General features: G+C 36.6%; 1 protein-coding gene across 2 annotated transcripts in view; it reads right to left on the minus strand.

Annotated features, from left to right (window-relative positions):
* Positions 1 to 12,604, minus strand: part of TTF2 (transcription termination factor 2) — a 52,075-nt gene that overhangs the window by 25,932 nt on the left and 13,539 nt on the right. For both annotated transcript variants that reach the window (XM_051992908.1, XM_051992907.1), the window contains 6 exons: positions 9,085 to 9,963; positions 7,426 to 7,552; positions 6,903 to 7,076; positions 5,809 to 5,957; positions 2,937 to 3,018; positions 1,599 to 1,715 (listed from right to left, as the gene is read on the minus strand). In XM_051992908.1, the coding sequence (XP_051848868.1) occupies positions 1,599 to 1,715; positions 2,937 to 3,018; positions 5,809 to 5,957; positions 6,903 to 7,076; positions 7,426 to 7,552; positions 9,085 to 9,963 (1,528 nt within the window). The remainder of the gene's footprint in view (positions 1 to 1,598; positions 1,716 to 2,936; positions 3,019 to 5,808; positions 5,958 to 6,902; positions 7,077 to 7,425; positions 7,553 to 9,084; positions 9,964 to 12,604) is intronic.

A 12,604-nucleotide genomic window follows, 5' to 3' on the forward strand; every position in this document is an offset into this window, starting at 1 on the left:
AAGTAAACAAGGTGCATAGCAGAGAAACAAAGAACAATTTATAAGGAAGTAAAAAAAATGGACATTCATGAATATAATTTCTTCTACTAATATATATACTTTCTTGATCTGATAATTTGTTGTTACATAGTTTGAATCCTCTCTGATCTTCTGCTGGGCACATGATAATGTCCTCTTTTGTTTTGCATTACTTTTTTTTTTCTTTTTTTCTTACTGTTTTTTGAACAAAAATAAATGTTAAATGCTCTCATTTCCAAGATACATAAAGAACTGATTATTTTTAAATTAAAATTAAAGATTAAAAATGAGACATTCTCCACTGATAAACAGTTTAAGGATGTGAAAAAGCAGTTTTCAGAGAAGAAATTCAAGTAATCAGTAACTATATATATAAAAAAGGTTCACATCTAATAATTAGAGGAGTGCAAATTAAAACAATTCTGGTTTCATCTCAGATTCATAAGATTGGCAAAGCTGACAGAAAAAGGAAATGACAAATTTGGAGATGCCATTGGAAAATAGGTACAGTGATGCACTGTTGGTAGAGTTGTTAATTGGTTCAATCATTCTGAAAAGCAATTTTGAACTATATTCAAAAAGTTATTAAACTATATACCCTTTGACCTGGTCTGTATCCCCCAAAAGATCACAGAAAATGGGAAAAGCCTTATATGCACAAACATATTTATGGTCCCTCTTTTTGTGAAATGGAACTGGAACTTAAGAGAATGCCTAACAATGGATAACAAGTGAATGTAAAAAAAAATTCTATTGTGTTGTAAAAATGAGGAAAAGGAAGGCTTCTGAGAAAGCTGGGAAGACTTGTATGGAATGATGCTAAGTGAAATAAGAAGGGGAAAGGGAAGAGAACAAGTAGTTATTAAGTATCTACTAAATGCCAGTCATGGTACTAAATGATTTATAAGTATCATTTCATTCATCTTCACAACTCTGGGAAGCAAATGTTATTATTATCCCCATTTTACAGTTGAGGAAAATGAGGCAGAGATTAAGTGACTCGCTTAGGATCACACTGCCACTAAGTGTCTAAGGCTAATTTAAACTCAGTTTTTCTTGACTCCAGGTCCAATATTCTACTCACTGTGCCACCAGGAAAACAATTTACACAATAACATTAAAAAAAACTAAGTCTGAAAGACTTAAGAACTCTGAGCAACATAATGATCACCCAGGATTCAGGATTTATGGTGAAGCATGCACCCACCTTCTGAAGAGAGCTAATAGACTCAAGGTGCAAGATAAGACATATTTTTTTCTTAATATGGCCAATAAAGGAATGTTTTTCATGACGATGCACATTTGATATAAGTTTTATTTTTCTTTCCTTTTTAATAGAGGGGTAGGAAGGGAAAGATGATGATTTTTTTAAATAAAAAAAATAATTTGAAAACATTTTCTAGTTAGAAAATTTGCTGATTTTAGTCAGGCTCGTAGTCAGTTTGAGTTTTTAGTAAAAATTATACCTAAGAAATTAGTTGATTCCCTCATAGATGGACTAGAAATGACCAGGGTGTTTTGACTGCTTATGATTTGAAGCCTCCTTCTCCCAGCCCAGAGGAAAACTTCCTATACTCTACCATCTCTGGAGAGGCATAAAACAAGCTTTTGGTCTTTCTTTTTCTTCTGTTCTTGATTTTTTTTGGATAAAATGAGTGCAATCATCGTCAGAGTCTTGCCTAAGCCCATGTCATCCGCTGCAAAAGAACACAGAAGAGAACTCCAATTATTCAGGGTAAAGAATTCACTTGCCTTCAAAATCTATGTGCACAATTTTTGCTTCCTTTTCCTTTCATAGGGCACTGTAGTTACTCTTCTTCCTCTAAAACTCTCTGGCTAAAAACAGACCCAGGATTTCTTCCCATTATCATGTATTTCGACTCTTTCTACTTGACTCAGGAACTTCCAAATTACTCAGAAATTACATATTTGAAAAAGGTTCACAAATTTTCACCTTACATCAAGCAAGCACCTTTAAAGTGCTTTTATTTGCCCACTAAATTGAATTCTATTCCTAGAAGAGATGGTAGTACTTTTAAATATTACAAAATGGAAAAACTAAGATCAAGTGATATACCTCCCATGCAAAAAACTGGCTATCAAAAGAGAAGTAGTTCTAATGGCAATTAATTACATCACAAAAGATACAGAGACTTGTCTTCTGCCCATTCTAGAAATAAAAGTTCCCTCTTGCTAATCGCTGTGGATTCAGAAAAGAATTTCATTAGAACCAAGGCAACTAAAATGTAATTAAGTTGTAGAGATTCTTGTGATTAACAAATAGCATTATACTGTTTGAGAAAAAAACAGCAACTTGTAGAAATAGGCGAAGGAGCTTAACGAGGAAAAGAATGAATCAAGGGGCAGACAAAAAAAGCAGGTGAGAATAGAATGATTTTTAAAATAATTTGGGGATTTTAGAAAAAATTGGAGAGACTAATATGGAAATGTGTTTTACATGATAGTACACAGACAACCTACAGCAGATTGCTTACCATCTCAGTGAAGGAAGAGGGAATGAAGGATAGAATTCGGCACTCAAAACATAAAAAACTAAGAATTTTAAAAATAAAACATTGAAAGACATATTTAAAAAAATAACAATAACTAAAACAAACTGATTTTGAATATATATATACTAGGCATTCATTTTAGAAAACAAGTATTGATATATTCTAAGTTAGCATAAATAAATGCCTGTAGTAGAATGGCAAGAGTTTTAAAAAAGAAAGGGAGAGCTAAGAACAACCACCTGCAAAAAACAAACAAAACCCAAACAAATAAACTCTTAGCAGATTCATAAAACTGGATATAATTCTATCTTTAAACTGTTCTTCACTTCCTTCCCCTATACTTCCCTGCAGATATTCTGTCATTAGGCTACATGTACTCACAAAGGCCAATATTTTTCCATTTACCTAAAATTCCTCCATGAGGTTTTTGATTTTCTCTCCATAACAACCATGCCAAAGCTTGCCTTTGATGTAGCAGCAAAGGGACCTGAGAAGAAAAATGAAATGCAAAGAATAACGTGCCCAGTCATGCTGAACTTAGTTGTGGTAACTCAGAATTTAACACTTTGCTTCTTTATTACATGTTCTTCATTTACAAAAGAAATGTCATTGTGAAATCAATTCAAGTCTAAGTAATCCTTCCATCTTTTTCTACTGTCTTACATTCTTCCTTCTTCTAACTCCTTGACAAAGGCTTCTTCAAATCCTTTTCAAATAACTTCTGCTATTTTTAAAGAAGCATTTCATTTTACCTGATAACCCGAAGAGTAAAGAGATAGTCTTTGAACCCCTTTATCTTTGCTCTAGATTGCATTGTGAGCATATTTAGTAGCAGCTACTTAGCTATGGCAAAAAGACAGAACATTCTATGTACATCACTGCAAATTTATCTCGAGTTCATACTAATTGTTGAAATCGAAATGATATGGAACCTTGGAAGTGACCATTTAACTCTCAGAATTTATGACAGTACAGGCAAGCTGTCCATCTAATTATAGAAGAGTATATTTCAAAGGATTCAGAGACACAATATATAGAATTCCTGGGACTAAAAGGACGTTTCAGTAGGGAAAAACCAATAATAAAATTCTGACAACATAAAGAGAACCAATTTCAATGAAAAAGGTCAGTTGTCTAAAGAGACCAATAAGAATGCACAGGGGAACTTGATCAATTTAGATTTCGAGAAGATAGTGTACAGAAAAAGGAAGTAAGGACAGATAAGACAAGATCAATACAAAAACATGCTGCAGTACCATGAAAATAAGTGAGCAACGCTAAAACTCTGAATGCTCTGTTACAAATAAAGAATATCACATGCAACAAATATTCTACTTCATTGTTTTTTTCTTTGTTTTATAAGGTTTTTTTTTTTTTTTAGTTGTAATAGGTAAAAGAGAAGATTCAAAGAAGGGATATGGATGGGACAACGGGAAGACAGAACAATTATTCAACTCTTGCTTCTATTTCCTTTGCCAAGCACAATTATTTTCAGACTGGAAAAGACAAAACCAAAAATGGTTAATGGGGTACTGGTGTGCAAGATTTGTAGAGAGGTATTAAAAGAGTACTTAGTTGCCCTAGATAGTTCAAGTCACTAACTATAGATTATCAGAAGCTAGGATTTAGGATGGGAAAATACCTGAAAGGTCATTTAGTTTAATCCCTTAATTTTACAAGTGAAGAAACTGAGGGCCAAACATACAAGGGGCCAAGACCTCTGAAACTCCAATCTGCTTTCTTAGCCTTCTCCTGCTCCAAAGTAGTGGACAAACAGCCCACCTTCTTCCTTCTCCCCAAAGTGACTAACAAAATGTTACCGAATTCACTATCTTTCCTCCTGAGCTTTCCCTCTCCTACCTGTCCTATGGCTGTGGAGGGCAGCCATGTCTTTCCAGTCCCAGAAATCTCCAGGCTGACAACCTGAGAGTCATCTTAGACTCGACATCATCTTTCATTCTCCACATTCAACCTGACTAAGGTCTGTCCATTTCACTTTTGCAGTATCTCCTGAATATATTCCTCCTCTCTCCTGTGTTCCAACTACTAAGCTCCCTGGATTCCTTTCAGTCTCAACAAATATTCTACCTTCTATAAGCCTGTCCTAGCTCCTCTCATTTCTAGTGCCTTCTCTCTTTTACTTCCTTCCTATTTATCCTGTATATAACTTATATACAGTTGTATGCTTGATGTCTCCTCATTAGAATATAAACTTCTGAGGGCAGGGACTGCCTTTTGCCTCTTTTTGTATCTCTAGTGCTCAGCAAAATATCTGGAACTTAGTAAGGATTAAATAAATGTTGATTGTGATTATGAATGGCTCAAACTTAACAAAAGTTTAATGATAAAACTTTCAATACTAAATACAATGGAGAGGATATAAGCAGGGAAGTTACTAAAGCATCCAGAGGAAAAAATAATATATTAGAATCTCACCAATATATTAGAATCTCACCAAGCTAGGCTACTTCATACAAGTTGCATGACTTGGACTACAAAAGTTTCCATAATTTAAGGATTTCAATTTTGAGATTTTGTATGATGCTCAACAAATTAACAAGGATGATAGAAAATGGGAACAGATTAAATTGAAAGTTCCTTAAAAGGAACTTTGCATCTTTTTTGTGTCTCTAGCACTTAGCATAGTGTCTAGAATATATCAGGTACTTAATAAATGTTTATCGATTCACTGATTGAATGTTTTAGAGGTTGTAAAAAATTAGGCACACTAATGTACTATTTGGAAGAGCTGTGAATTGGTCCAACTATTCTGGAATATAATTTGGAATTATGCCAAGAAAGATAAAATGTCTATCATTTGACCCTATTATGTCCTTTACAGGTAAGTGATAAAAAAAGAAAAAGCCTCACATACACCTAACTATTTATAACAGAACTTTTTGTAATAGTAAAAAAATGGAAACAAAGTAGATGGCAATTAAATGAGGAATGACTAAACAAACTGTGGTACTGCAATAAGATATACCATGATAACGAGAGAAGCATGATAAGACACATGAAGTGATCAAAATAAAATAAGCAGAATCAGGAAAACTATATATAATACACATACACACACACACACACACACACACATAAACAATGCAAATGAAAACACCAAAATATATGAAACAAATTATAATAATTAAAAATATCTCCACCCCCTTCTTTGCAGTGCTAGGGGACCATGAGTATAGAAAAATGCAAATAATGTGAGACTTTTTTGATGTATTGGTTAGTCTGGCTGAGCTGCTTTTTTCTTATTCTTTTAGCGTACCTTCAACCCATCCGGATCTTCTGCCACTGTCTCCTTGCCAGGACATGATTCAAGAGACTTATGGAGTTGATCAATGGCTTCACTTGTAATTTTCCACACAGCCTGTAGGCGATCTTGAGTCATCCGGCCCCCATACAAACGGACATTGTCTGGGAAAAGTGTTATAAATTGCATAACCTGGTTGGACAACGTCTCCTAATTCTTTCTGTGAAAATGCCATAAGTTGAAACTTGAGAAGCAGTGAAGTGAAATAGATATTAATTTTGTTAACAGAGGACCTGCACTCAAATCCTGAAAGGTAGAAGACAATGGCTGTGGAAGGTGGCTGGGTGGTGCCATCCTGTATAGAGGGCTGGGTTTGGCCTTGGATGCTTTCTAGCTGGGTGACCCTGAGCAAGTCACTTCACCTTGTGTGCCTCAGTTTCTTCATCTGTAAAATGAGTTGGAGAAGGAAATGGCAAATCCCGCAAGTGTTTTTGCCATGAAAAACCTAAAGAGGTCTTGAAAAGTTGGAGAGGACTGAATAGGACTGAATTAAGAGTGTGGAACATTACATACACTAGCAGGCAAGAACCTTTTGTTGATTAGTTTTGCAGACCCATTTTCCGTTGTTACTAGGTAAAGTATTCAGTGAAGTCAGGTGAAAATAGTATAACAGGAAATGACTTGTGTGAAAACAAAAGGCACTAATACAACTCTAAAAATAAATGCATGATCCTATGGCAGAGATGTTTGTTGTTGCTTTTTTAAAGTACAATCCTAGTTCTTTTATACCTTAAAGTACAGTAATCATATGAGAATGTATTCGTGCATCCACCCACTTATAAAAGTGATGAGAAGAAAACTGGCACTAGAAAAAAAATGCTTCAGTGTTTAAAAACTTGTCTATCCACCTCATAAGGATATGAAGAGAAATTGGATTAAGTCTAAATAATGAGTTAAACTTCCCAGAATACTATCATCTTCATTAGGAGAGTGTTCAAAAATAGCCTTTGCTTTCCCATGAGAACAAGGATATCCAAAAGCTAGAACCTATCTGTTTTCTATAACAATATCTGTAATGGTTAAAAATTCATAACAAAAATTGATCTTACCTCCAGAGTGCTGACTGGATCCCCCAACAGATGCCTGATTGAGAGCATGCAAGTCCAAAAAACCAGAGGGATGAGAATCCTGAAGGTGCAATGGTTTGGGTGGCACCATGCAAGGTGCTTCTGCAGTGGTTTTAGCAAATGGGTTGCATGGCAGATTGATTTCCTTATTACTTTCTGCTCAAAAAGTAGAAAACCATCAAAAATTTAGAAAAATAAAGGACTCAATCAATGATATGAAAGTTACAGGAGTTAGATATGAGTAGCCATCACTACCTTTCTAATTAGTGAGAGGGAAAGAAGGATTCCCAAAATTACTTCAATGATGGAAATTAGAGAGCTTACCTTTGTGATAAGGAGGACATTCCAAAACTAGTACATGCCTTGGAAGAAAATTCAGAGGCAAAAGTAGGAGGGCAAATCAAAAAGAGGATGGCAAATCAGACCACACTCTGCCTATGTGGTGAGCTAAAGTGACTTTTCAGCATTACAATCAGATGTTTAAACAGGACATAATTTGTTTTACCTTGTTCTATACTCGTCACTGGGGTTAGGTCTAGAGCTTTGAGCGCAGCCTCCACTTCTTTAATTTGCTTGAGGAGCCTCTCACCTTTGTCAGGAAGGACCTGTATATTCACTGTTGCCAGTGTAGCCTAAAAAGCAGATTCTGTTAAGACTGATGCACTTTTCTTCTTAGCATGCAATGAAGAGAGGATTTTAAATTAAAAAACCAGCAAAGTTCTGAATATCTTGAAGCTTAGCTATTGCATGGAGATCTGGAATTTTTTCCCCTAACATTTTTATTGCTCCAGAAAAATAAAACCAAAAAGCGCACAGAAGGCCATGAATACTTCCCTTGACTGTCCCTTTCCTTATTTGCATATTATGCTTAAAGCTTTCATGCATGCTGGATGAATCCTAGAGAGTAAGTTCTGGGTTTCTACTTCCATTTATAGTATTATCTGAAGTGCTCACTCTCTAAAATTCTCTCTAATTGGGCCAATAGTTCATATATGGGTTCAGTGTCTAAAAATATGCTTAGCAAAAATACTTCCAAGAGTCACTTCCCAAGGATATGAACAGACAATTCTCAGACAAAGAAATTGAAACCATTTCTAGCCATATGAAAAGATGCGCCAAATTATTATTAATCAGAAAAATGCAAATTAAGACAACTCTGAGATACCACTACACACCTGTCAGATTGGCTAGAATGACAGGAAAAGATAATGCTGAATGTTGGAGGGGATGTGGGAAAACAGGGACACTGATACATTGTTGGTAGAATTGTGAATACATCCAGCCATTCTGGAGAGCTATTTGGAACTATGCTCAAAAAGTTATCAAACTCTGCACATACCCTTTGATCCAGCAGTGTTTCTACCGGGCTTATACCCCAAAGAGATACTAAAGAAAGGAAAGGGACCTGTATGTGCCAAAATGTTTGTGGCAGCCCTGTTTGTAGTGGCCAGAAACTGGAAACTGAGTGGATGCCCATCAATTGGAGAAGGGCTGTATAAATTATGGTATATGAATATTATGAAATATTATTGTTCGGTAAGAAATGACCAACAGGATGATTTCAGAAAGGCCTGGAGAGACTTACATGAACTGATGCTGACTGAAACGAGCAGGATCAGGAGATCATTATATATGTCAACAACAATACTATATGATGACCAATTCTGATGGACCTGGCCATCTCCAGCAATGAGATGAACCAAATTAGTTCCAATGGAGCAATAATGAACTGAACCAGCTATGCCCAGTGAAAGAATTCTGGGAGATGACTAAGAAGCATTACATTGAATTCCCAACCCCTTTATTTTCGCCTGCCTGCATTTTGGATTTCCTTCACAGGCTAATTGTACAATATTTCAGAGTCCAATTCTTTTTGTACAGCAAAATAACGATTTGGTCATGTATACTTATTGTATATCTAATTTATACTTTAATATATTTAGCATCTATTGGTTATCCTGCCATCTGGGGTAGGGGATGGGGGGGAAGGAGGGGAAAAATTGGAACAAAAGGTTTGGCAATTGTCAATGCTGTAAAATTACTCATACATATAATTTGTAAATAAAAAGCTATTAAAAAAAAGTCACTTACTAGAAAGTATTACTTCTGAACTACCCACATTTACAGACTAAAGTTACTCTCACCACAAACAAACTCAAGTCACCTTTTTCTGCTTCAGTTGTGTTGTAAGATGCAAACGCTGGGTCCCAGGGTCCAAAGACTCTGCCTTCTTCAAAGTCGTTGTGAATTCTGGGATTGGTCTTGGTTCACTTCTCTCAGGTACCTGAAGACTCTTTTTCTGGGTAGAATTCTCAGCTGCCTGAACCTGTGGGGAATGTTCTGGTTCGGAGGAAACAGCAACTTCGCTGTTTTCCTTGCTGCCTCTCTTTTCTCTCGGAGCTGTGGCTGATGCTGATGGCCCATCGGCCCCTCCTTGTGGATCATGACTCTTGGCTTTTGCCTGAGAGCCAAGTGCAGCCTTGACCTCAGGGTTCTGAGGCTTCTCTCTCTGGGCCAGGCTAACAGTGTCTACACTGACAGTACCTGAAGGCCTAGGCTTAGTTACACCTTCTCCCTTAGGTGCTAATTCACCTGAGACTGAGGGGCCCGCCTCCTTGGATTTCTTCTCTTTAAGAGGAACAGACTGTTTCCTGAAGTCTTCCTCTGTGGGCAGATCAGGTTTAATCTGAGAAAAGCTTTCTGGGTGCGAGATTTTGTGATCCTTTGCTTTGTTCTGAAGCACTATTTCCTTCTCTGGTGCCTGTGATTTCTTTATTACCATACCAGGTGGAAGTTTTTCTTGTATGCTGGATTCTGGCATAGACTTCTGCTCCTTGTTATGTGGCAAAAGCTGATCTTTCTTTTCCTTCAGCTTCTTTTCAGCTCTCTTTTCCTCATTTTCACCACTGTTCAGTTGTTTCCAGAGGGATGGTTCTTGGTTCTTGTCTAAGACTTTAAAAGGGTTTCTTGGATGGCTGGAATGCTGGAACCAATGAGATGCGTCCTGGGCTTTATTGCTCAACTGTTCTTTAGCACTGGGCTCCTGAAAGAGATGATCAAAAAATAAAATTCTAACACATGGTTATAATCATGTGTATAATGTCTCTTTCAGAAGAAACGGAAAGCATAAACTTAAATTCTTTAACTTCCTTAAAAGAATCTCTCTGGGAGGTATCCCTCCTTCTAGAAAGAGACTCATTTACAGATCCACTTGTAATCTGCTACAAGACCCCTTGTAATACACTACTTTAGTTCTCTGTTTCAGAAAAATGTTGACTAACCTGTATAGGATGTTCTGCAGAATCAAAAACTAAAAAAGCTATCCTCAAAATGCTAAATAGTAGATTCTTTCTCTTGCCATCAAAATATTGTTTAGTGCCTGCATCTTTTTTTTTTTTTTTTTTGCTAAGTAGAATATTTTGAGCAACTAGAGCGATTCAAACACACTCTAGGAAACAGCATATTATAGCAAAAACGTCTGAATATGTAATCAGGAGGCTTGGATTCAAATCCTGGTTAACTATCTTACTATAAGTAAATCATTCAACTTTTGGGGATTTCAATTTCCTTGTCTGTAGAATGAGATAAACTTCTTGCCCTCAAAGTTGTTCCTCAAAATATTCAGGAAAAGACACATTTCTCTGACTCTCTAGACATAAGAGAATTAGTATTCTTATTTCAGTGATCAAGCACTACATAAGCACTGTGAAATGGACACATTTCCCACATCCACATAACATCATCAAATGGGGATTATCAGAAGGCATTTATTTTCACCTCGCAATGTGGCATAGGAGCTATTTTATTTTTATGAAGCAACTGGGTTTATGTGAACTGCCCAAGGTCACACAGCTAGAAGTATCAATTGTCTGAGACAGGATTTGAATTCCCATCCTCCAGACACCAGGACTCGTGCTCTATCCATTTTGACATCTAGCTGCCCTCAACATAGTAGACAGAAACAGGACTTGTATTGGGCAGACCTGATCTCCCATCTCACTTCCATTAAGTATTTGTGTGATCATAGACAAAACACTTAACTTCTTTGAGCCTCAATTTCTTCACCTGTAAAATGGTGAACATGTAACTATATCACAGGAAGCTGTGCAACATATTAAATAGGAAAGTTTGAAGGAGAAGCATGTCTTAGAGGGAAACTAAGTTTTGGGAAATTTCACTTTGAGCTATTGGTAGAACAATCAACTGGAGATGTAGGACCAGAACTGAGACAAAGATTAGAGAGATACACGTATACATTTTTGTATGTATATATGCACATATGCATGCATTTATGTATTTCTTGTTGTTCAGTCCTTTCTCATTTGTTTCTGACTCTCTCTGACCCTATTTGGAGTTTCTTTGTCAAAAATATTGGGAGCGATTTGCCATTTCCTTTTCCAGCTCATTTTACAGATGAGGAAACTGAGACAAACAGGGGTAAGCCCAAGGTCACACAGCTAGGAAGAGACCAAGGCTGCATTTGAACTTAGGAAGTCAAGTCTTCCTGACCCCAGCCCAGGCACTCTATCCACTTCTCACCTAGATGCCTCATAAGTATGTGTGTGTATGTATACATGGATATGGATATGCATGTATATGCAGAAGGTGAGCTGTATAGGCCTGGATGCAAAGTCAGGAAGGCCTGTGTTCAAATCTTGTCTCAGATACTAGCTATGTGACCATAGGCAAGTGGTCTTTCTGCTTCAGGTGCTTCCTCTGTGAATGGGGATAATGACAGCACCTAAATCCTGAGATTGCTGGAAGGATAAAATGAGGTAATATTTGTGTGTTTTGCCAACCATAAAGTATTACATAAATGCTAGTTATCATTATTAGGATATCATCATTATTATTATTTGAAAACAAAGACAAGGGGACCAGAAACAAAGGCTTAGGGATACCCATGCTAAAGAAGGAGGTGAATGATGAAGTGAAGACTAAGAAGTTACATAAAAGGAGAATTAAGAGAGGGCAGTATCACAACTGGCAAGAGATGAGAGAGTATACATAAGAAAAAGGATGATCCACAAGTGTCACAGAGATTTTTTTTTTAAACGAAGATTTGGAAAAAGCTATTGCATTGGATTTAGCACTGACGACCTATAAGAGAGTAGTTTGAATAGCTTGGGAATTTAGCAGTGAAAAGAAAATGAAAAATAGGCTGAGAATTTGAGAGAAGAGTCGGTCCAAATGAAAGTTTAGGACTTTTTTTTTGAAAAGGAGGATTGGATTTCTTTTTAAGGAGAAGACAGGTACAAGTTTATAGACAGCTAATGGGGGAAGAGACAAGGGGAAATGAAGGAGAAAGGGAAAGAGCATGAGAAGGAGGAGGGGGAAGAAGGAAGGAGAAAGTGGGGATTAAAAAAAAAAACAGGGTAAAGGATGACTAGGGTGACAAAAGGGACAGAGAAAGAACAAAAAAGGGGAGAGAAAGGAAGCTAGAGGAAGAGACATAAAAGGAGAGAAAGAATGATAAAAGAGAAGAAGAAAGAAAAATAAGAGGGAAACAGAGATGGGGAACGACAGAGAAAGGAGAAAGAAAGAAGAAGAAGATAGGGAAGCAAGGGGAGAGAACAGGAGAGAAGAAGCAGAGAAGAAATGGAGGCAAACAATAGAAGTAGAAACATAAATATGAATAATCACTGGAGAAACTTCCAAAGTAAAACAGACAGGACAGGAACAAG

The sequence above is a fragment of the Antechinus flavipes genome, chromosome 4, assembly GCF_016432865.1.
Source record: "Antechinus flavipes isolate AdamAnt ecotype Samford, QLD, Australia chromosome 4, AdamAnt_v2, whole genome shotgun sequence".
In the NCBI taxonomy this organism is placed as follows: domain Eukaryota; kingdom Metazoa; phylum Chordata; class Mammalia; order Dasyuromorphia; family Dasyuridae; genus Antechinus; species Antechinus flavipes.